Source organism: Betta splendens, chromosome 24, assembly GCF_900634795.4.
Source record: "Betta splendens chromosome 24, fBetSpl5.4, whole genome shotgun sequence".
In the NCBI taxonomy this organism is placed as follows: Eukaryota; Metazoa; Chordata; class Actinopteri; order Anabantiformes; family Osphronemidae; genus Betta; species Betta splendens.
The window spans coordinates 6,131,407-6,156,039 of record NC_040901.2 but is presented as its reverse complement, the minus strand read 5'-3'; the positions used below and the strand labels follow the sequence as shown (position 1 = coordinate 6,156,039).

Genomic DNA, 24,633 nt, shown 5'->3' with positions numbered 1-24,633 from the left:
AGTTTGAAACCTGTTTACTGCTGATTAAAGTTAACAGATGATCATCCAGCGTCTGCCTGAGGTCACGGAGGCTCTGACCTGAGCATGCTGTCTCACTGCTGACCCTCTGTGGAGAGTCAAGAGCATTTTCTCTTTTACATGGTATTTTGCTAATGATCACCTGGACATAGAATGTATTGATGGTTATAAACAATTAACATTTGACAGAGTATACAATATCTGAGCAAAACTACTGAAATAAAACTCCCACACAGGTTCACAAAGAACTTAATATTTATAAATATTCTTTCAATTGAACATGAAGTCAGTAGGGATTTTATATAATTTGTTGAAAAAAATCCAAGAGATTTTTCAGAGAGCATGACAAAGTGACAATATTCTGATACACATTGTTTTCATCTACTCCAAAAATATCTAGACTTTTAACGTAATATCCCCCGTTTCTCCAAATATATCAAAATATATGTTGACACTGAGCATCAATACAGACCACACAGAAAGCAGAATCTCAAGGGTTGGTCAGGTGCTTTAGTCTCGACTCATGAAGTGAACATACATCCAGTGTGGCATCAGTAAAAAGATCACAGTGTTTGACCCCTGCCACTGTGAGCCCTGTATGCACACAGAAACGGACTTCTCTAACGTGCTGGCCCTTTCTCGTTGTCACGGCAACAGAGGATGCGACTGTGTCCATGCAAAGCTGCTAGGAAATGAGGTGCACATAAATGCTAGCATACAATCTAATCAATGCGTTTAACAGGGCTGGCCAGCACTAGCGAGAATAACTCATGGCGGCTTCCTTCCCCCTCCATTTCCTCCCGCATCCCTTTTCAGCAGCCGCAAGGTAATGTCGCAAGGAGAGGGGGCATGGGGAGGAAGCTGTTGAATAGCATCAGGATGCGACCATGAGTTTGTCCTGCACACATAAGATTTCGGATTTCTGCCCTCTAGGGGACAAACACCATTAGTGCACATCTGGGAGAAAGGCAGTGGTGGTCACCTGATTTGGATGGTGGGAGAAGCTGGTTGTCAAGGCCCTAATTTTATCTACTCTACTAATCATATCAAAATTCCTAAAGTTCCTAAATTTCTAACCTTAGCTTCCATAACTTCAGTAAGGGACTACGTGAAAATTATTTATGGTTCAAAAATGGGAGGAAAAGAAACCTGTCCTCTCTCCATCCTGCTCCCCAATACAAAGACTCAATACCAGCTCAGGTGACCAGGTTGCCGTGACGTCCCAAACGTCACACTTAAGGTCAGTAAGGTTCTGCAGGGGAGCTAGAAGTTCTCTTCTGCCACAGGTCCCAGGTCAGATCTGATCCAGTCTGCGCCTGCGACCCGTGGCCACTTCGGTCGCTCTCCCCGTCTGCCAGGGTGTGCAGGGTCTGGTCTCCACCCCCTGACAGCTAAATCACACAAACTAAACAACATTTACATCTCTGGCAACAACCGCTACTCAATCATTTAAATCTATGAACTTATAAGTTACAAATAAACAGAAACCACTTTGATCCTGAAGCACGAAGAAACAGGATATAGTTAATCAATTAGACACAGTATTTCCAAATAAGTTAAATTGAAATCTTAATATATTTGTTTTGTTTATTCCATTTAAATATTTTTTCTTCGTTTAAATATAGTTATTACAGATCTTGCAAAAAATACTATGCTGTGCATTGGCTGTCTGCTTGTTTAAAGAGTGCCCGGTGCTTCCTGGATTTAGATATGTACACTTCATCAGAAACAACCGTAAGTCTTACGACGGCATCAAATCCCTTCATTCTTTCTTTCATTTGGTCAAATCCCCCAGAAGAACATTTTTGAAAACCGATTTCAAATAAAGTTAGAAAATAACGCGTCCTTTCTTCTTGATTAGGTAAGTTCATTTTCCAAAAATAGTAAGTCTAAAAATATATTGCATATGCCATCATAGGAAACCGACTTAATAAAATATTTTCAATAAGGAGACACTGCAAAGTAGGAGAATATATATTACCTCTTTGAAGACTTAGGGTATTAATAAAAATAAAAAAAACTATGATCACAATTAGATTTTGTTCTGAATCGTGCTGCTCAAATTGAGAAGACTTAAAGGTGGCGTTTACTCGTCCAATGTTGAAAAGCGGGGCGTCGGCTGTGCAGGAAAGCGCTCGGGTACTCTTTGTGTCTTTAAAGGTACACACACACTCCAACTCATTACTACCTCAGCGACAGTAAAACACTTGCAGGTTCAAAGGCAACAAATGAGCGCGGCTCAACGTGGGCCGCGGCTCCGTGAAGTGTCAGACAACACCCCCACACACAGACACACACACCGACACACAAGCGCCGCCACGTCGTCCATACACACATTGCACATGGTGTTACGTGAGGCAGGCCTTCATCCATGTGTATGCGTTTGCCTGTAAATCAGAGTCGATTGAGAAATCTAATGGAATGAATCTAGCATCATATATTCATACTGCATATGTTCCATGTATTCAACAGGTTGTGCGTGTGAGAACACAATGAGCCAACTCCTCTCTATACAGTTTGACAAATGCAGTGATGTCTCCTTCTTTGCGACATTCACACATAGAAGCGAAGTGACACACAGAACGTTCCCCCCCGGTAAGATTCTAGGAGCTGGAAAAGAATGTTAAACGTGTTTGTTGTAATTAAGGAATGGATTAGTGCAATATAATAAGGTGACGAGGGCAGAAGTGCTTCGGGGGAGGAGGAGTGCGAGGGAGGAGAAGGGGGACTCCGGCTTGTGTGACATCCTTTGGTTTATCTTGTGCGGAACGAGGAGGAGGAGGAGAAAGAAAATGGTGCGGGTGTAGAATTAGAAGAGGCAGAACAGACGCGCCCCGGATTTTTCAGGACGCGAGCGCGCAGACTGACCAAATCAAACATGCACAGATTGCAACCGGTGCAGAGCTGCGACGTGTAATCAGCTCGCACTAAAGACATTTTTGGAAATCTAGTCCAGGTTTCAGTCACATTTAAAGCACAAGATGCAGGAAATACAGTGTGAATGTATCACTTCCTGTGTGGCAGGAAGCTGGAGATTTAAACTGTTGCTAAGACAAAAGATATTTAAAAATGCATAACTGTCTTTTCAGAATTTAGAATGCTCATTTCCTGACATAACAGGCAAAATGATTGACCAATAATGAAAGTAACTGGTTGCAGCCATAAACTGTGCATCTCCAGTGGTCAAGTCACAGCTGATCCGCAACTGAATCCTAGTTCTTTCTACAGTACACGCGATAGTGTTGTCCAGCTGTACGTGGTTGTACTAGCTGCCTGAAGCTCTACCTGCCAAGCGTAAGGCAAGAACACGACGACGGTGAAATAATATGAGAAGAACCAGCCCCCCCCCTCGCTTCATCAGACTCCACAGGGCTCTGAGTCCCCGGCCAAGGCTCGCTCACTGAAACCGCCAGCGCAGCCTGAGATGAAAGCTTGTTTGACAATCCAGCCGAGTATTTGTCAAGTGTCATTAATAAAGTCAGTCTAGGGACCTGAAGTTGAAGAAGCCCTGCTCTGGAGTCGAGTGGAGCAGAGTCCTCCACCGGGTCGAGCAAATGATGCAAGGAACATGAAAACTGAATCAGCACTAAAACTATAGATGCACTTTCAAAACACACTTGTGCGATTAATTCTAACTACGTCCCATTAACTTTCACCGTTAACGACCGCGCGTTTTAATTCACCGTCATGAATGACGAGCGGCCAGGTGATTGAAAGTCGCCGGTCTTTGAGTCACTTCGCGCTGGATCGACAACAAGTGGGAGCTGACGGGGCGAGTTCACGCACCGCTTAATGGGACAGTGGAGAGAAAGACTGGCTGTCACGCAAGCCCTTGGGTGGAGTGGCTGCAGCGCCCCGCGCTCCATTTTTAATGGGACCCGGTCAGGACTCTGCTGAAAACCCCCTTCCCGGTACAGTTCCTCAGTTTGAGTGGAGGATCCCTAAAGAAGAACGCGTGTCTGTGCTCTGTGGCACACGGGCGCGGGGACGGGGAGCGTCGGCTCCACTTCCTGTAAAGCTGTTTGTTTGGTTTGATTGCCTGAAAGCCTCCTGAAAAAAAAAAAACACATCCCACATACCCACATTCATCCATTTATCCACAGTGACAACGCTCGCTCGCACTCACACACGCACACGCACCACCAGACAAACTCAAATCAGGAGAAATAAGACGACACACTCCATTAGCTGCTCCTTCACCCTGGCTGCTTGAGCGCCGTTAACATTAAGCTGACAGTGCAGCGCCCGCGTTCCCCCGGAAGCACCTCAGCGCCGGACCGTTCCTGAGCCGCTGGCTTACAAATGGAACAAACATGATTGTTGTGCTGAGACGCTTTGGGGGGAAGTGCACTCCTGCAGCCCAGCTCAGCGGAGTGTTGGGCATTCGTGGCGCTCACGCCTCCACGTCGGGCCCAAAAACCCAACTTGATTAATGAATTGTCACTTTCCCCCTTTTCCAAACCAGGAGATATCGGTTCTCTGACTGAGATGGAGTCTCGAATCACACTGTGACCCCTTCTGAAGGTAACTAAAGGGATCTGTGCTTCTTAATGTGCCTCCCAACACGTTTTGGTCCGTGACTCTCCAGCCCCACCCTGTTGCCCCTGCAGAACCCCCCCCCTCGGGGCCGCCACCTCCGTGCAGGACAGGGGGCCGTGACCGTTCACTGACAGGTTCGCGCCTTCTCCCCGTCTACTGCAGGTTCTTCAGGATGCGCCCGTAGCGGAAGTCGTAGACGTGCCGGCAGAGGTACACCAGCTCGGGGTCGACGTCCGTGGGCACGCAGCGGTGGGAGGGGGGGGCGAAGTCGGGACGGCAGGGCACCACGCTGGCACTGCCAGGCGGGGCGCCTTCAGCCCGCTGCTTCACCAAGGCACAAAATCTGAGGGGAGACGGAGAAGACGGCTGAGTGGAGCCTCCCTTCCAGCCTTTAGTAAACAGCAAGCGACTGGGCTCAACAAGGGTATTTACAAATGTCCGTGGCCTAGTGTTCCCTCGAATTCATTAACAGCTACAGCGTCGCTTACGCGTTGCAAGAAAGTCCGAAAATCAGGCTTCCGCATGAGCTGGAGTGTTAATGAGCAGCAATGGCTTCAGTGCTTTCTGTTAACGATTACAGTGGAGCTCTATTTCTGCATGTGTGTGTGTGTGGGTACCTACCTACAGTACTGGGCCAGTGGGAGAACGTAGCATCTGTCTTCTATGCAGGCCACGCTATTCTCATCCTGATGCCGAGAGGCGAAAATCTCATTCTGCAAGCAACAGTGGGTGTTCAGAGTCACGTCAGCGCGGGCGCTTCCCATTGTGCCGGGTGACACCGCGTTTGTCACCGTGAACTGTAATTGTTCAGGCGCTGCAGCTTTACCAAGTTCACGACACGCGCACACACACGCGCGCACACACACGCGCGCACACACACGCGCGCACACACACGCGCACACACACACACACACACACACACACGCGCTCTATGGCTGCGTTCGGCGCCTGATTTGACTCCCCTCTCTCTCTATTCGCGGTGTTGGCGTTGTGGTCGCACCAGAGCGCTAACCGACTATCAACAGTTTCAGGGCTGCTGGGGGAAAGATAATGATGTCTCCAGCAGCAGCCACTCGCCACACGTTTGTGCAGACAGGCAGTGTGTTCACCACTCCACCCACAATAGCTTCCTATTTATATACGAACACTTTATAATAACAAATTCCAAACTTAATAGAGCAAATTAGGGCCTAGAATGTCACAGCAGAGATTGTCAGTTTCACTTGTATTTATCTAATAATGGTTGTACAAGTGTTTTGTATGAAATAAATAAATAACATTGAGATCAGTAACATGGATATAACTCCAGTAAAATGTAGTGTTTCATTTGACATTGCTGCTTCTACCAGTGACACTATTCTTCTTTTAGACCGTTGTGTCTGTGACTCATTCAGTCACACACACACTAACTGCCCAGTGTCAAAAGCAAAGACCTGAAATAAATAAAGCCACTGAGGAAAAATGGAGAAGTGAAATGGATTTTTCAAATCACAACTTCGACTGAATCCTTGTTTGCGCAGCTTCCCCACTACGCGTCTGTTTACTCAGGTTATTCGTGCTAAAGGGATTGAGGTTTCTCAGGACGGTTCCGGTTCCTCCCGACCTCACCTCACAGTGTGTGCTGGGATCTCGGCCTCCCTGGGTGTGCTCGGGTCGGTAGTACCAGAAAAGACTCATCATCAGCTCTCCTGAGACACACAGACAAGTACAGGTGAGAACCCCCACACACAAAGAAACCCTCCATCTTTCCAACGTGTCCTCTACCTGTTTTGGGATCCTCCCACAGCGCTGATATCTTGGCGACATAAGGGAGGGATTTCTTCCTGGGTCCTGATCGCAGCAGCACGGTGTCTCTGACGCGTATCACTTCACCGTCCCTCTCGACTCCTTCGTAACACTGCCGCAGGGCCGACTCATCCTCTCCCTGAGACGCGCACGCACACACAGGCGAGGACAGTTGTAATTCTCATTATAGAGACAAAAAGGAATCTGTCACATGAAGCTGCGTGGTAAAAACACAATTATCCTTTCCCCAGGAGCTGATTTTCTTCCCTTCTGCCAGGCAGCCGTGTGGATGCCCAGGCCTCTACTAGCTTATTTATTATCAGGTAGTGGTATATGAGAAGACAAGTCTAACGAGAGACAACCAGACAAGAAGCTCTTTAATCTCTCGCTTATCTTCACTGTACACAGATGCTCTGACGAAAAAAAAAACCTACCGCAATAAAGATCTCCCTCTCTGTGGGCATTCCCACGGGCCGCCAGCCATTAGTCGCTCGTCTGCGGCTGACTTTCTTTTGTTTGGTGCTGCCGAGGCTCGGCAGCGGCGGCGGCTGCTTCTGGGGTAGCCGGGTGCGGCCCATGGACAGGGAGCCATTGGAAGGCTTGGTGGACTTGGGGCACTCCCTGGCCAGCTTCAACCGGGCCGGGGTCTGGTCTTGCCCTGATACGGGGGTCAGCAGGTGGGGGTTGGTCTGAGTAGAGGTGGGCACGCTGGAGAGAGGGCAGCTCGACATGGGAAGGGACGACGAAGCCAGAAGAGATGGGCTGTGGTCACCCTGAGGGGAGGAGTAGCCCTCTGAAAAAGCAGGGGGAAAAGCAGTACACTGAAATCTGTTGACTGGTGTCTCCAAGGAGATCACCTCAGTAGCCAAGAGCCGACGGAGCGGCTTCAAAAGGTTAGACTAACTTGGTTCCAGTGTTCTAACTTAATTATCAAGCACCTATATACACAAACCCATTTGTTGTGGAAAGCACAGCGGGCCTAGAGATCCTATCAAGCAACATCCAAGGCAGAGCCCTAAGCCATGACTTTGAAAGCTGGAGCAGAAAAACAAGAAAGGGAAGCAGAAATGTTTGCACTTGTTGGGCCACACAACTAGCTTGGGGCACCCGCTGCACAACAAATGCCTCTTCAGTTCTGTAGGTAATAACTCTCACAGTTTATATCTACCAGTGTATTGGAATTTTGTGTTTTGTAAACTCAGCTTTTTAGCTAGGCCTAGGTTCCGTTACCACTCACCTGTCTTGATGTTGTGTGTGCACCCGGTGCATCCTGTGCTGAAGGAGCAGGGCCTGCTGTTGACAGGGGGCATTGTCCTGTATGTGTAGCCGCTGATCCCACAGGCATCGCCGTAACAGGGCGACGCCACGGAGTTGCAGTAGGCGGGGTGGGCGAGCCCCGAGCCGTGCGACACCCGCGGACTCAGCAGCTTCGAGCCCGTCATCTGATTAGGGCACAAGCTGGAAGGAGGGTAGTTCAGAGGGCGCGGGTTGAGAGTTGGGGACGTGGCTCTGGTGTGCGTTGGATGGGCGATGTGGACGTAGTAGCCGGGGAAGCAGTGGTCGGCGGTGCAGAGGCAGGGGTGTGGGCTCAGCGCGAGGGCGGCGTGTGGGTGCGAGTGGGTCAAGGACGGCGAGGTGACGAGGCACTCGCGCTTCACGGGCGTCAAAGCTGAGTTGAGGGACTGGTCGTCCGAGTCTTTGAAGGGCTGCTGGCCCAGAAAGAAGGCCAGGCGGTGGCAGTATTCCACGGAGCCGTCTGTGGGACAGCAGTAGTAGGGGCTCAGTTCCGTCTCCAGCTGCTCCTCCTTCACCTGTTTTAGCGGGTATGCTAACATGCTGCGCGACTGGTAGCCTGGCTTCGTGAGTCTGTGGGTGCAGCCGCCGGTCTCCCACTCCACCTTGGGCTCAAAGTCCACCTTCTTCCTGCAGGCGGTGCAGCCACTGTGCTGGACCCGTTTGCCCTTCTGCTTTCGACATCGCCCCTTGTGTTTGACTCTGGCGGGCTGTTTCGGGGCTGAGACCGTGGCAGGAGCTTTGCAGTCTGACGCGGCAGCTGCCGCCGGTGCCGCCTTTATTCTCTGTTTACTGGTCGCCGAAGAGCTGGTCAACTTCAGCAGGGCGGCAGCGTTGAGTCCAGCCAGTCGTCTGGGAGCCGGAGCGTCCAGAATCTCCCGACTCATACTGCTACTGTCGTTGCTGCGCTTGACTTTGGCCTTCTTGACTGGCTTAGAGCTTTGGGACAGTTCAAGTTTGTGAGGAGTCAAGGCTTTGCTGTGGTTTCCCCGCGAAGGCTTCGGACCTCCAGGGACAGCGCTTCTGGCGGGATCTGCGTCCAGGGGAGCCCCTCCACTCGGGGGCTCCTCCTGCCTCCTGGCCTGTTTAGCTGCAGGCTGAGGGTCAGTAGCTCTCTCAAGCAGCAGACTGTTCACCGCCTCAGCATTGAGGGACGCCAGTCTGCGCTTGCGTGGTTGCAGGACATGGACCCACTCACCATCACTTGGGCCGTTCGCCTTTGATTTGTTTTTTGGTGATGACTTTGCCACTTTCCGTTGGCAGCTTTTTCCCTTTTTGGGCTTGGGTTTCAGAACCCGTTTTTGCTGTCTCTCAGAACTATCTTGGTTCTGCATGCTCTCTTCTAGCCTTGTGAGGAGCACATGGCAACTAAGGCCCTCCTCATCTGAAACCCCAGTCCTCCCCCGCAAAGGATACAACTTCCTGTCCCGTTTCTTGTCACGCCTCCGGCCCATTTTTCCCTTCGGATCAGATTTTTCTGTCTTCCCTCTCTTGCCGGTCATCATCTTGACCGTGTCCTTCCTCTGTTTGAAAACTTCATTTATCTTCTTAGTCCTGCCATATCGCAGCGAGCGCTCAGGCCAGGCGCCATCCATACTACCACCATGTGGCCACGGAGAACAGTTGTCCCAGCACTCTGCACTACCGTGGCTCTGCCTGAGGGAACCCTTCTGCCTTGCCTGAGTCATCACATGCTTCTCCACAGGGCCTGGAGACAGGAGGCCGACATGGGGTCAATTAGCAAGAAAGCCCTAGTTTAAATCTACAAAAAAAATCTGCATCAACAATGTGTGATCTATACAGAGGATGACGTTACTTGGACGTTAATTGGATCCATAGAGAGCTGGTTCTGCTCTGCTCATGCTCAACATCTTAAACATCTTAAAACTTTTTTCCTCTTGGGTGGGCATCACAGTTGTTGCCAGTGTCTCATCAAAGCCGCATTTGGGTCACGATGCAAAGTCAGGTGGAGTATTAGGTGTTTTAATAATCAAGTGAAGAGCATTAACACTAATTTTATCGTCATGACTGGACAAACTGCTTATACTTGACGAAGCTGAACAATAAACGGGCACAAAAGAAATGAAAAGAGGCCACAGCCGACACAAAACGTGTGTATATTAGCTATTTAAAATGATTTAAACACATCATCTGATTGTACACGTAAAGTAAATTAATGACACGTAACGTCAGCGTGATGGTTTTGTGATCATGCTGAATTGATTTGCTCGTACACTGAGCTCCAGTGATTATAGGCCTGTTTGGGATCCTCCGTGTGTGTGTGTGTGTGTGTGTGTGATGTACTCTGTCATTCATTCACTGCTCCTGCTGCCTTATCACCTAGTGCGCACACAGCATGCAAATAACAGCTTGTTAAGGCCAGTTGTTTAGTCTGAAACGCGCCGTCTGACAGGGAAGTGTCAGGAAGGCCTCGCAGCAACGTTAAGCTCCGCTGAGGATAAAAGACCAACATGCTGACTAAATGTTTATTTAAACTTCGTGACACTTTTATCACTTTAATTTTAAGGCTTCAAATGACTTATTGTCTCAGTTGCTGTGTAATGTAGAAAGGGAATCTTGTGCATATATCTGCATATACTCGAGGACATACATATTTATTGTCTTCCTAATGAGACGGGTAAACTTGTAAAGACTAAGATTTGCACCATATCACATACACACACTTTGTGCACCACAAAGGAAACTCTTGTAAATGTTTGCTTGTTTTGATGTCTGCTTCTCTATAGTGATGTACTTCACCAACTGCCAGCCGGAGAAGCAAGCGTGATGGATGATGCACATTACTGTGCAGCGTGAACACATTCGAGCTGGAAATTTTGGCCCGACTGATGACTAGTTTAATGACGCAGCCCCGACGTGCAATTCCAAACATGTTTGATTTTCTTGGCCCCCAGTGTCGTTTGTCTTGTGCAAGTGTGCAAAGACGGCCCAAGACTGGAACGTGCGCGGGAACATGACGGTGGCCAGAATGGGCTTAACTCACAGTAAAAGCTGACAATGTCCTGGTTTAAGTATTGCGATTTCTTTTACAAGGGCCCAAAAAGGGGTTGGACAATTAAATCAGAGCCACAAACTTAGTGATAGAAATGTCCGCGTGTTTAGCGGTGACAGTATCTCTGTGACTCCTGTAATGCGGCTCCAGAAACACGACGATGAGGCAGATTTAAACGGAACTTTTGAGGAATCAGCCTTTCATCCGCTTGGGAACAACGGGAGCGTGTTGCTCAATGACAAAACCAGGTATTATGTGATGCCTCATCCCGTTTTTGCCTATCAAAGGACAGATGACTCCAGACTGCTTCTCGGACAAAATCTAATCACTTTTGTAGTGTGACCTTGCTGACTAGGAGTGAAATTCAACACTGAATGAGCTACTACGCTAAAGCTAATATTCACACGCTTTACTTTTCATTTAATATCAAAACACTGCATTCTTATGTCCATTTAAATCATTTTCCATCACCATTTCAATTATTTCATCATTTCCTAGCTAACACTGACCCAGTTAAAAAGCCTTGAAACTTATCTTTCATCGCAGCTTTTTCTTTTGTAAACCATGAAAGACAATCACCCAGCAGCCGATACGGGTCACCGATGAGAAGGTGCAGGTGAGGAAACACTGGAAGGAATAACCTCCCAGATATTATCTCACACGGCAGCGCTGTGGCCAAACACCAATTTGGCTCTTTAAACACGGTTAGCGCTGGCGATCCTCAGGAAGCAATTTCACATTTACGGGAAGATCAATGACCCCGCGCTCGGTCTCTAATTGGTAAGAAAACAGATCATCAGTTCCTCCCAGGGCATCAAACAGCCGGCGCACCAGGATGCTTTTTTATCATAAAAGGCGGAAGATTTCTCAAGGCTCTCGTGAATACGTGTAACACACAACCCCATGAAGCGCTTAAGCCGCGACACATCATGAGGACTCGCGCTTCTATTCTAAATTTTCATCCTATAAAGTTAAGGCCATTTTAAAAAATGCACCTGATGCACAATACAGTATGAAGCAGTGGCTCCAAACGCAGAAACAAATATAGACTCACTCTACAAACATTGCACAAACACATATTTGTAATAACACACGCCTGGTGTGTCTGTCTCCCAACCTGTGGCCTGTGGGACCGAAGACACGCCCAAACAGACATAAAATAATAATATAAGCAACTCCAAGAAGCTACTGGGTATATTTATATTTAAATCATTACCGTGTCTTTATGATTTTTTATGTTTTTATCTTATTGTTCAAGACACATCTTTGATGGGCAAAATATTCACTGTTCACACCTGGTGCCCACAATTAGGCCACAATCGCAGTAAAAGGATCAGAGAGCTTCATTTTACCCGGTTAGGTGGTTCAGGAAACGCTGCATATGTCCATCAACGAGCAAACTCAATCATCACCCACCATCGGCTGTAACACCTGCGAGCAGTAAATCACCCGCTGGGCTCCGCGTGCAACTTTCAGGTAGCGCCACGGCACGTATCAGAAATGAATGCGGGGGTCTCAGGAATGAGACCCCCGGAGAGTCTCATTGTGACGGTCCCCGTGTCACAGGTGGGGACGGGCGGCCCGCAATAGACGAACCGCCGCGAGGGCTTCAAACGTTATGTCACCGGTGTTGTTCTCCTCTCAGACTCGCACCGCAGCTTTGAGCTTGACCCGCCACGCCATCCGATCGGATGTCTGGGCTCCGCGCGGATGCGCACCTACGGCGTGCACGCGCGGACCCCGTGCGCGAGCACACAGGCTGCCGTGGCAGAGGAATACGGCAGGACGGGATACGGTGCCGCTTGACGTACTGTAGCTTGCCCATCTGAAGTAGCCAGGCTCTAAATGTGGGCTGGGGAGGGGAGGGGGGCTAACGAACACGCGCGCGCGCGCGCGCACACACACGCACACACACCGAGCAAAATAAAGGGCAGCCAGTCCCCTGATAACATTTTCCAACCGGATCGCTTATTACCGACGCGGACGCTGTTGCGATCGGAGTCCTGGTTGAGCCCCGCGAGGATCTGGCACGTAGCAGCAGCGCTGCGAGAATCGCTTCTGGTGCACGAAGCGAAAAATGGGCTCTGCGCTCGTCTCTGGACGGCTGGCCGGTCTATGAGCAACTTCAGACGTTCGCGGCGAAATAGCGAGAGGGAGGAACAAAAATCGAGGTGTTAACTTACGGCTCGCCGACGCGCTTCCTCCTGCCGAGCCAGGAACCGTCGAACAATCTGCGGGGCGAAGGGGAGCGTGTGTGCGTGTGTGTGTGCGTGTGTGTGTGTGTGTGTGCGGGGGGAGGCGAGCGGGGGGCGCGCGGGGAGCCAGCCGGACTGGTGCGATGGCAGAGCTCGGTAACTGGGAGCGCTGGGGAGGAGTGGAGAGAGGACGGTCGGTGGCGCTGCCTGCGAGATGTGCGAGCTCTTCCTGGTTGGGCTTTGCAACCGATTTGCAGCAAACTTAATCTGAACCAATTGCCATACGGACAAGCCTCGCTTGACACCGGCGTCCTCCAATGACGGACACACAGCTGTTTATTGTAAAGGGGGAGAGGGAACTAGATATCGGCAGTATCCTGGGTAACTTAGTGCATGAAACGCACGGGCGATGGATGTGACTGCCCCCCTACTGGACCGACCGACAGACAGACAGACAGACAGACAGACAGACAGACAGCCTCACCCTGTCATTAATCGTGAGCAAACCACGCCGACAGAAATTTACATGGAGGTGCAGTAAGAAGGATGTTACTGAAACACGTCAACGCTGCCCCACGGTGCCCGAGCGATGGGAGGGTCTATGGTCCAAACTTCTGCCGAGTTATGGGATGTGAAGGAAGACAAACCAAACCGAACTCAGTCTAAGTCTAAACATTTGTAAACAACAGCAAACAAATTTGTCAATTCCGCTTCACTGTCTGCTGAGGAAGAAGCCAATTAGAAACAAGATAAATGAGAATTAGGGGGCGTATTTCCACTAACATGGCCCAACAGTATAGTGGAGTATATGATATATAACTATGACAATACGTGTGTGTGGAGTATGTATTTGTGCATATATATATATATATATATATATATATATATATATACACACACACACACACACACAAAATGCTGTGTTTGTCATAATTATTTGCATCTGTAAAGAGCAGCAACTGCCACAATGCTTTTCACTTCACTGAGACTCCACACTGATTTAAGAGACATTTTCTTGTCAGCTGTTGTTTAAGCTGAAAGCACCAGAACTTATCGCCACTGAAAGCAGCCGCTAACTCCAAATCCCTCCGACTTGTTTTATGGTAAGAAGTGCAAGTCATAGAAGCTGGGAAGGCTGAATTATGCACTTCCTTCTATGAAAGAGTTGAATACACACTTAACACGTCAATTCAGAAGGTGTCTGTTACCAGCCGAGCTTTTTGATCGTCTACTCCGCTAAAGCTACTCAAGAGCAATGTAGAATTATCAATACAACTCACGTTTCAGAGACGCTGCTCAAATCAGGCCTATTGTTACTTTGGAAATGAACACAGTGTTTCAAACGAGATCAAAATTTTTATATCAACAAGAAATCAAAAGCAACTTGTCCAGCGGCACAAGGCAAACACAGAGGGGCATTTAACAACTAAATGAGGCTGATTTTTCGCGTAGAACGCCACACAAAAGGCGCACGAAAGGCGAACGCTGGGTTTAAATTTGTCAAGAACGCAGACGCGCGACTCCGAACAAGCTAATGTCAGCATCACTCGCGCACATCATTATCCCTATAGAAACATGGAGCACGGCTAAGTAGATTGGCTTTAGTCAAAACATGGTGAAAGAAACAAAAGTCATGGTGGATAAAGCTGCTGTGAGCCTGCATTGGGTTTAGGAGAGGGTGGACTTTAGTCTTGTGTTTTATAAAATGTTCCTGTGGACAGTTTCATACGTTCGGTGCTACAGGAGTTAACTATTCCATGTTGAAAGCCCTATGATTAAATTACAGAGGGTCCGTTTGTGGACTCATCAATTTACTGCAAAGATTACAATATAAGAGACTGTGACAGAGGCAAATTGGCCTTCATGAGCAGCAGCTGTTTCACAACAGCTCTTGAAACTTTCAACAGGCATATGCAATGTCAGGGCGTATAAAGAATCTATCTGCTCATATAAATACATTTAAATGAGCAAAATACACATGTATTGGCTGAGTATAAGAGTCATAAGACAATTACTGTGTGATAAACCTGGAGAGTCAAAAGGAAAAGTCCACCGATAATTCATCACTTCACACTCGTCTTATTTACCAGTGTGTATAGGAGGAGTGTGAATATGGAAGAGGTGTCTGCATCCGTACCTTTAGCACATACTGTGCAAAAACGAGCCATTTTTCTAGTTTCTTTACAGAAAGGCAGGACGGCTCATATACATGAGGCTGACACAGCAAAGCAATTAAATCTCCACTGCGAGAATCCGAGTCCCGCTGCCACACAGCTCCGAAACCCATATTCCCGCTTGCATTCGCTCACTAACTTGTTCCTTTATTTGACTTTTCCACACAAAAGTATTAAAGTAACTGTGGACGTGTGGCGTTGATTAAATAATCATTACAGCTTCTCTATTTAAAGGAGCGTTATGGGTTAGATATTAGGTTACACACGTAAGGAGACAACGTCACACAGATCAGGATTTGAGGTTATTTACAAGGTCGCTTACGCCACAAAGCCCTGTAAAATGTTAAGAGCAAAGCTCGGGCTGCATCTCAGATAATTAAACTAATACCTGCGGTACCTGTACGCGCTTCCTTTATGACGATGACAGTAAATGAACATAACAAACAAGCCTCCTCCAATGAAACCAAGCAACCATGACACTAATCTCGCGTCTCATCACGAGGCGCTGCTCTCAAATGACACACACACACACACACACACACACACACACACACACACACACACACACACACACACACACACACACACACACACACACACACACACACACACACACACACACACACAGATGTGTTTGACTAAATGTTATCATATAAACATAATTACATTTATAGTCATACAGTACAAACTGGCCCAAAGACAAATTTGTGAAGTTGCACATCTTGACAAACACAATTGATAAAAACAAAAACTAATTTATTAATAAATGGCCATGAATCCAAAAACAACAGCAGTGATCCATGTTCCATAGACTTTGGTTTGTATATTGGCAGTGGATCGCCTGTACAGTAATGGCTCAGATATTAGTCGCACATGACTATTTAATGATGGTCTGGGTGTGAGTCATTACAGCACTTTTACATTAGGTTTTATGACATTTATGATGGTTTAGTGAGGTGTGCTCTGCGAGATCAAAGACAGAATATGGCGAAGGGGTGCAGCGTGGGTAAACTGCAACTGATTAATGTTCAACCACAATAAACTACAGTGTCAAACAGTGAAGCGGCAGGTCAGTGTTTTACGTTCACACTTCACATGATGATAGATTAAACAAGAATGAGGACATATCCAGTGTAAGGAGTTGCTGAATATCGTATCCTATATCCTATTTTAATGTAAAGCTTACTATGTAATGACATCTGAGTCATGTGGATTTGTTTCCTTTTAACCTAGTATTACTTCATGTAGTTTGCTGGTTTTCCTAAGGATTATATTTGTGTATGATTTAGCAGAAGTTATAACACATGACTAAGTAGGTTTGATAATTTATTGCCGCATTACTTGGAGACGCTTCGTAGTATTGTACATAAACATAGAGGGGCTCTCAGCCCAGTCAGGTTAAATATCTGTAAAATGATGGAGTCATTAACGCACCTGCTGCTTAACCACTTTCCTCTTCAAGTTCTTAATCAAGTGTGCAGGCTGAGCATCGTTGAGACAGCCCACGCCTCGGGAGGTTTATCTATGATGTCATAATGGCATCATCCCTTATGAGCTCATTGCCTTTATGACCTTATTGGCAAATTGAGATGGGGGTTAATTGCTCTGGCATTTGTGGAGCCTCTTCATTTACCTGCCACTGAATTAAAGCAGTGGCAGCTTTACGCGGCGTCCCGATTTGATGATTTATTCGGTCCCACTCAGCGCCTAACAGGCACCGATATGAGCGAATTAGAGCCGCACGAAACGCACACGGTCGTACCGTAAAGTTTGTAAGCTCGCGTGCGCACCGCAAAACACGCACGGCCACGCGCAGGTGAACGCATCGCGCGCCTACCCAGTCCGTAATAGCGCCAGGGAGCTCGCGGGCTGCCGTGTCCCTGTCGTTGACCTTGTTTGAGTGGGTGCCGCGGACGGAGCGCTATCGTCGCGTCGCGGTTCCACTTTGGTGGCTGCTGGTGCCGGTGGCGTGGAGGAGGGGGGGGGGTGGGGGGTCAAGGGGGAGTGGGGTGGGGAGGGGGGTTATAGTGCTGGGGAGGCAGCCACGATAACACGTTCGCACGGCCAGTCCAGAGCACCACTCCCTGGGAATCTCCTTCATCACCATGGCCATTATCTGCCTCCGCAACGTCCTCCACGCATGACTTAAAAGCACGCACGGACGAGGAAAGCTGCCCGTGCAACCTCAGCTCCGCCTGATTAAAAACACACACACACACACACACACACACACACACACACACACACACACACACACACCTCATGGGGGGCACGTAATGTGGAGCAGCCAGTACTCACCGTGGCGTGGATCTCCGTGGCAGGCACTGTCTCGTGTAATGGTGTGAGGAGCCAGTCGAGGCACCTTGTTTTGCGAACGGCTCGGCGAGGCAAGTTAGCCTCGTTCGACTGGTTAACCGAAGCAGCGCAACAAGAGGAAATCAGCCCGAATGTTGCCGTGTTTCGCTACTTCACTCGAAAGACCCCCCCCCCCCCCCTCTTTTTTAGACCTTTCGTCGAGAGGAAAGAGGAGAGAAGAGACGGAGCGAACAACTCTCTTCTCCCAACACTCCTCCGAGCGGCGTCCGTCCAGGCTGGGTGGGTTTTTTTTTTTTGTCTATCCCATCCGCTCCTCTCTCTCACGGCGATCACGACCGCGAGCCTCCGGAGCGCTGCCTGCGGGGATCCAGTCGGCGCAGCCCCGCACACACGTCGCGTATATCCGTCACTTGGCATTAACCGTGTACGCAGCTTTCAGCTCGCGCACCAGTCCCCGTGTGCTGCTACTGAACAACAACTAGCAGCGCGGCGCGGCGCGGCGCGGCGGATGACTGGCTGCCTGGCTGCAGCCCTGACAGGCGGGGTGGGCTCAGCCCCTCCTGCCGTGCGAAGTCACAGGAACCCTCGGCAGAACTCCCACGGAAGACCCTTTCAAAAATGCGTGGAAGCGGCGCGTTTTACATAACGAGAAGAAGAACATCCTCATCCGACTTCTGCGCTGAAGCATGTGATGGCAACATGGTGAGCCTTTTAAAGTGGTATCCACGCGCGACCGCGTGCGGCCGCCGCCTCGTCGGAGCCGCGACGCAAACTTTCTTGGAGGGATGCGCCGCGTCGTTAATTAGACACGGCGACGACGGTCGGAAGCGTGCACGCACCTGTGTACCGGAGAATGCGACTCCGCCGAGGCTCGTAGGAGCAAAGCTCGTAGGAGCCCGGTCTCCAAGGCTGCGAGGAGAGTCCCAGTAAAATGATCGCTATTTATCGATTTATTAGTGGATTTCTTAAAACTGTGCATTTAAATGTACAACAAAGTGGCCACATCGTTTGTTAGATCCATCTATTTATCCCTTGTTAGTGCGAACGGAAGGGTGTTTAGTGTGTTCGTCTGAGAGTAGGAGGAGCAAGAGCATAAAAACTTTATAGCTATATGAGACTAGCGTTTTTGAAATGGACACAATTAATCAAATGCATCTAATTATATTGATCTATAAGAATACGTATTGGTTTATTAAAAAGAGAATGTATAGGCTTTGGTGTTACGCCAACAGGCTTTTGTTTTTTTCTATGAAGTCAAGGCTGTGTAATGAGCAGCACAATGTGCCCACAACCAAGCACCTCATATATTCTCCAGTTCACTGTTTGTCATATATTTCCTGCATTGTTTCACTACTTTAAAGACACAGTGTATAAACTGGGACGATGCTTAAAGATAGAGGTGATCCCCAAACTCATTGTTTCTCCCTTTTAACCATCAGAGACTTTCTTTTATTTCTTCTTAATTAGTGAGTCGTGGAGCGCTGGGCGGAGTGTTGCAGAGCACAGGGGAGCGTGGAGAGAAAAAGGCTGGGGGAAGCAGAGAGTATTGATTTTGAATCTCATGTAAGTGCTAGCTTAGTTGCATATTGTAAATTTCCTGTAAGTGCATCTTCAATTAAGACAGAACCTGCATTATTAACCAACTCCCTGCCACAATCCTTTAGCTGTATCTTCTACATTGACAAAAAGACAGAGTTAACTCTTATTTAAAGGTTTTATTCATTGGTTCCATCCATGTGTATGGTGATATCAGGCTTTAAAGGTGAGGTTGGAGGTTTTTGGGTGTGGTTGTGCTCATTTGCCAGTGGATAATAGCCAAATGATAGTGACGTGACTTTATTGCCCTCCATAAAAATTAACTTCCTGTACTAATGTTGTATGAAAGTTCAGAGCTACTGTATAAAGTCTTTCAGCGGGTTGAAATAAATTGGTTGATGAAGTTTTAGTGCATGATGTTTGGATGTTGGCAAATTGAACCTGAATGGTGGTGCTACTAGAAGCATGTAGGTTATTTTCACCTGTGCTTTAGGATACAAGACAAGGTAAAATCACATGCATATACCAATATGTGCAGTACTGAGTATGCACATCGTATAGAGTGTCTGTACCTTATACTGCTGTCCTCTCTATGTATGTCTTTATTGACAGGGCAGACATGTTTAATGTGCAGGAGACCAGACAGCGGGGGAGGAGCGTCAATGGCAACTGTGCCATTGTCAGTCTCCCTGGGCAGCGCGGAGGAAATGTCACCGTGTGTGCTGCTATTGGCCAACGTGGGGTCCTACATCACCATCACCATCACCATCCCCAGTTCGGCTCTTTAATAGTCCCAGTTCAGTTATGGTCAAAAATGTCCTCTTATGTAGGTTTGCAACAGGCTTCACTGGTCCAGGACTGGTCTACGTGTTATAGTATCAACACTGTACTCAACACTGGCATATGCGTTTGATGAAACATTAATGCCAGTGACGTGTGGTAAAAGTAAAGTAAAAGTAAAAATTAATTTCTGTCTATTTATCTGTGTTATACATGTAAAAATTTCTGTTCTATAATTTCGATTATGTTAACATTTTCCTGAGTAAAACTCGCTAAATGTGCGCATTTCCTGATCTAATATGGCGAGTAACCGGAAGTGAGGCACCAACGATGGGAGCCTCAGCCCCGATGCTGAAGCTGTCAGTAAATGGGCTGATACAAGGCATAAACCATTTCTATTTCACATCTTGTCTCCGGTATAATGATGGCAGCCTTCAGACAGATTTATTCTACGCCATGACTTTGTACAACCTGCCTAATGTGTTTATCTGTGTTTTGTGACATAATTACTTTTCTGATCGCGCTAAAACTGACAAAAAACTGCGGTGAGGCTGGACAGGTCTGCATCTCATCCAGAAGGGGGCGCTGTTAACGCCCTTTACGCAAGGTGTTCACACAAATGGGTTTCAATTTTCTAAAAAGACTTACTGAATGACACTAAGTAAAACAATTCAAGCGCTTGAAAAGTAAATTTGAACCTTGAGTGAAATATTCTGTTCCTAATGAAGAGCAGACCTGTAAAACTGATTAAAGCAGTGTTTAAAGTTTTAAAAAGAACATAAAACTTCACTGCGGGTCAAAATTTTACATTTACACCTCAATATTTTAGAATGAGTATGAATTGTGAAAAATACATGGAGGCTACAGGTCAGCTCTGTTACTGCTATAAAAAAACATGTTTCTTCACGACCTAATATGTTCCTTTAGGTGAGATAGTAATTATGATATATTGGGAAATGTGGCCATGAATATGATCGTAAAATCTGACTCCACAGCCATGAACCTCATCGCGCGCCACTGATTAATGCCATGGATGGATTCACCATTCCAATCTAGGCCTTCTTTGTCCCTACTGTTCTTGTCTGGAGGAACATTGCATCTGACATGAATGAGGTCCCCTGCCTGACCGGCAACAGATGTGGGATACAGAATAATGTGTCAGATTACTGTACATTGTTTCACTTTTACCATTGTTTGAGTTTTGCAAACTAACATTTGTACCCAACCTCTCACCCAAAATGGCGTTCACAAGGATACTACACTATGACAATTATTATTTTCTAGAGATCTGTCATTTATGTCATTGCAAGACAGTGGGTTGTGATAACTAGTTATATGTCACAGTGCTTGTCATTTTTAAATTGTATTTAAATAATATGTATAAAGCAACTGTTAACCATCACAACTAAAACTACTATATGCCAACCAATCAGTTCATTGATTGAAAATGACTAAAACAGCACGATGTGAGCTTATTAGGGATAACACACACACACACACACACACACACACACACACACACACACACACACACACACACACACACACACACACACACAGGATTCACAATTAAGCTGAATCAGGATACAGGAGGCCTGAAGAAAAGCTCTGCTAACTGTGCCCTTAAAAAGGAAAGAGACAAGCTGGAACATGAACTGTTGCCGTGTCAACAGCGGGGTCCAGGAGCCCGGGGCCTGAGTCCCATACAGTACATCCAGAGAAAGATGTCAGAGATGGATGCTGCGTTTTTCTTAATTCACTTTACTAAATTAAATGCTAACTATAGCAATTTAACTGCTCACCTTTTGTGAAATGGGTTCTAGTACTGCTAATAAAGTAAAGTATGTTTAGCTTCCATTCAAACCTTGATTATATCGGTTTGCCTGCCCACATTAGCAGAGAGGATTAAATTATCTCTTCTCGTGTGTTCTAGTACAGTTCTAGTTCTGTATTTGAAGACATAGATGCATAATCAGAGATATATAGGAAAGATGTTGTATGTTTTTCATACTTTTTTGGGGTGTAGTGCCAGTCAAACCACATAAGACATAACTAATATGAGCAAGAAATAATAGAGATGTGTGATGTTAGCTTGTGGAAAATCACGTCACTGTTTCAGAACTCTTCTGGTCTCAGGATGAAGCTTCGAAAAGCTCAGAGGTAAAACCTTAATGACTCCCAGTCCCAGTTTCCAGCAACCTCTTGTTTTCCTGACTGTATAATGAGCACAGCCAATCACCAATCAACATCTGAGAGCGCGATAACAAGGGTGTGTGGTCAGCGATGCAGCAAATCATATCTGTGCCTCCTTCTGAGGCAAGAACACACAAGTGGTACAGCTGCTGTGCCGGGGTCCCCACTTTAATAATGGAGCATACTTTTGTTGTTCTGCTGAGCATAAGAATCCTCATTTCGTGCTTAGGACTTGTGGGTAACGTGCTACTCATCGCTGCCGTCGCTCTGACCAAGCATTCTCCAGTCAAGTCTTTTGAGCTGTTTCTCCTGGGACTGGCTACCGCCAACTTGGAAGAAATCCTCATTGTGAGCATCTATGACGTTATCCTCCTGAAGATGTTTCACTCGCTGGGCACTTGGTGGTGTGGGTCCTTCAGGTTCCTGACTATGTTTGGGGAAGAGGCCAGCATCTATTTCAGCGTCCTCATCAGCTTCTTCCGCTATGAAAAGATGAGAGACGCCAGCAAGAGGGCCAACGTGCCAGTCTATCTGGACAGCCTGAAGTCAGCCTGGATGGTGAGTGGGATCTGTGTGATGCTCTCCACGCTACTGAGTTTCCCTATGTTTTTTATAAGCCTGCAAAGCCCAGCGGAAAACATCACAACAGACCGCAGCACCTGCCCCCCAGACTTCTTTCAGTGTCAGAGGTTTCGCCCCCAAATCAACTGCTTCTACAAATACTTGTTCGTCGTGATGTGCAACCTGCTGCCTTTGATTATCATCACAGCCACCAGCTGCCTCACCCTCCAGGCACTCGTCAGCCAGGGAAAGACAGTGACACCAGAGCTGGGTCTGCACGGATCCAGCCACAGCGGCAAAGGTCCGTGGTTTCAGCGAAGCACCATAGATGTACTGGCCGCTATGATTTTGTTCCAGGTAGTCTGGATTTTCTACCTGGTTCTCCAGCTCACTTCCGATTTCTCTGATCTTCATTTTAAGTCTGAAATAAAATTCTTTATTGCCATTTGCTACACATCCATCTGTCCCTATGTGTATGGGATCGGGGGTCACTTATTCTCTCTTAAGATCTTCATAAAGAGATGAGGTTTATCTTGAATCACGTTAAAATGTGAAACATGTCTTGAAACTGTGATGTGATCATTTCACAAACCAACATGACCTGTGTTAGTAAAACAGCCAGAGAGAATAAGCCATTCTGTTTTTCAAACTCTCTTACACTGAGAACATGCAGAGTAATAGTCTGACTTGGTCTCCTTTCACTATCTGCTACTGGCCTCTCACTGGAATGTAAATATGCTTGTTTTATATTTGTGGACACTCATCACTGAACCCTGAAGGACCATTTCTCTCCTGCTGAATGTATTTGTGACGTAAACTTTGATATCATTTAAGTACCAAAATGTACTTGTATATGAGTTAAGTAGTCTATAAAGGTGTCCTTGGGTTTTATATCAATGAAAAGATTAACTTGCTCCTGTTAAGAGCAAAACTTATTATACATAGGTCATATATTAGTCATGGTGACTTTATGAGTCTGTGAAAATTATGTGGGTGTTCATAGGTTGAAATCTGTGTTAATACAGGGTTAACTGTGCCTTTAAAATGCAAAATAAAACACCTACACTGAATTTGTAAAAAGGTTTCACTGGCATGCTTAACATAAACCACAGCAGCCCTGCAGATGGCTGTTTAGAATCATAACTCAACCCAACATACACTAAGCAGTTTGAGCTACAATAAGATCATGATGAGAATAAACCGTGAGCGTGTGACATACTTTTTCTCTGTCTTGACATCTTAATGTCAGCATTATAAGTAAACCTAACAAGAGGTGGATCATTGTTAAACTGCACTGTATATAATGGCCACAGTGTAATTTCGAAAGCAGTCTTAGTAACGATAGACTGCATATTATGCCTGTTCATGGTTCACACAGAATCCACAAAGGCCATACAAAGTCTGGGTATTAATCCATTGTCTGTGCTGCCACTCTTGATTTTCAGTGACATCAGTTGTACATACAGTATTATCTATTGTGGAAGTTAAAAGAAAAGCTCCAGCACACTTAATAAGGAAGCTTGTATTGGCATCATATATAGAATTGATCATCTAAATTATAAAAATAAGCTTGATTATGATGACAAAGACTTTTGCAAATACCAACATAAATGTGATTAAACAATAAAAATGTATTTTATTTTCTGTTGCTTTTCTATTTAATCATTTGAATTTTCCCTACATCTAAAATGGAAATTGAAAATATAGCCTGTGAATCTTCCAGCTATGTTCCTATGAGTAAATGGCAGCAATATATTGGTCATATATTGCATATACATCTTACAGTCGCTGCCAACAATATTTATCTTGTGTAGAATTTGTAATAATCGCACGTGCTGCACTGCGCGTCTGAGCGTGCATGTTTGCATGTCTCGAGCTCTCCACGTGGGAAACAAAGGAGGAGTAGATTCATGTGGCACTTCCTCTCTCGCTAAACCCCGCCCCTGTGTCCTAATAACGTGTGCGCTACTAAAGTGATTTATTCAGTTTTTAATAATCTGCATAATAATCTCTAGTTTATAAAATACGGCAATGGCTATTAAAGTTTTTGTTTTTGTTTGCATGCTACAGGAAATACAACAGCCTCCAGTGAGTAATAAAATAAAAAAATCATCTTGCAAATCTACAGTGCCATCGATATGACATGGATGGACTGTGTTATGTAAATAATGTAATATTTCTCCGTAAATATTTACTGCTTTATAAATAATTAGAAAATAATTAGTCTTGG

The 24,633-nt window shown here is 46.5% G+C and overlaps 2 protein-coding genes across 8 annotated transcripts; one reads left to right on the top strand and one right to left on the bottom strand.

The window, feature by feature from the left end:
- Window positions 1–255: 255 nt before the first annotated feature.
- LOC114849474 (bromo adjacent homology domain-containing 1 protein-like) lies at window positions 256–18,332 on the bottom strand. 5 transcript variants are annotated; one of them, XM_029140962.3, is made up of 7 exons: window positions 18,173–18,332; window positions 7,580–9,343; window positions 6,777–7,135; window positions 6,322–6,481; window positions 6,166–6,245; window positions 5,179–5,270; window positions 256–4,900 (listed from the first exon to the last, which is right to left on the bottom strand). In XM_029140962.3, the coding sequence occupies exons 2-7, from the start codon at window positions 9,321–9,323 to the stop codon at window positions 4,711–4,713; spliced, it is 2,625 nt and encodes an 874-aa protein (XP_028996795.1). In that variant the 5' UTR covers window positions 9,324–9,343; window positions 18,173–18,332; the 3' UTR covers window positions 256–4,710. The 5 variants fall into 5 exon arrangements, with proteins under 5 accessions (XP_028996795.1, XP_028996794.1, XP_028996796.1 ...); XM_029140961.3 differs by lacking the exon at window positions 18,173–18,332 and adding an exon at window positions 17,316–18,019; XM_029140963.3 differs by lacking the exon at window positions 18,173–18,332 and adding an exon at window positions 12,832–13,085.
- Window positions 17,478–23,985, top strand: LOC114849475 (uncharacterized). Of its 3 annotated transcripts, none has more exons than XM_029140966.3 (3): window positions 17,478–17,612; window positions 18,801–18,896; window positions 19,482–23,985. In XM_029140966.3, exon 3 carries the CDS (start codon window positions 21,933–21,935, stop codon window positions 22,926–22,928), a length of 996 nt encoding a protein of 331 aa, XP_028996799.1. In that variant the 5' UTR covers window positions 17,478–17,612; window positions 18,801–18,896; window positions 19,482–21,932; the 3' UTR covers window positions 22,929–23,985. The 3 variants fall into 3 exon arrangements, with proteins under 3 accessions (XP_028996799.1, XP_028996798.1, XP_028996801.1); XM_029140965.3 differs by lacking the exon at window positions 17,478–17,612 and adding an exon at window positions 17,895–18,035; XM_029140968.3 differs by lacking the exons at window positions 17,478–17,612; window positions 18,801–18,896 and adding an exon at window positions 17,899–18,035.
- Window positions 23,986–24,633: the final 648 nt, after the last annotated feature.

Bases quoted from the DNA above. Each gene is read 5' to 3' on its own strand.
- LOC114849474 (XM_029140962.3), bottom strand. From the start codon at position 9,323: ATGACTCAGGCAAGGCAGAAGGGTTCCCTCAGGCAGAGCCACGGTAGT. The intron at 6,246-6,321 runs GTAGAGGACACG...TGTGTGTCTCAG, and splicing joins GTGGGAGGATCCCAAAACAG to GAGAGCTGATGATGAGTCTT. The intron at 4,901-5,178 runs GTAGGTACCCAC...GTCTCCCCTCAG, and splicing joins CCACTGGCCCAGTACTGTAG to ATTTTGTGCCTTGGTGAAGC.
- LOC114849475 (XM_029140966.3), top strand. From the start codon at position 21,933: ATGCAGCAAATCATATCTGTGCCTCCTTCTGAGGCAAGAACACACAAG.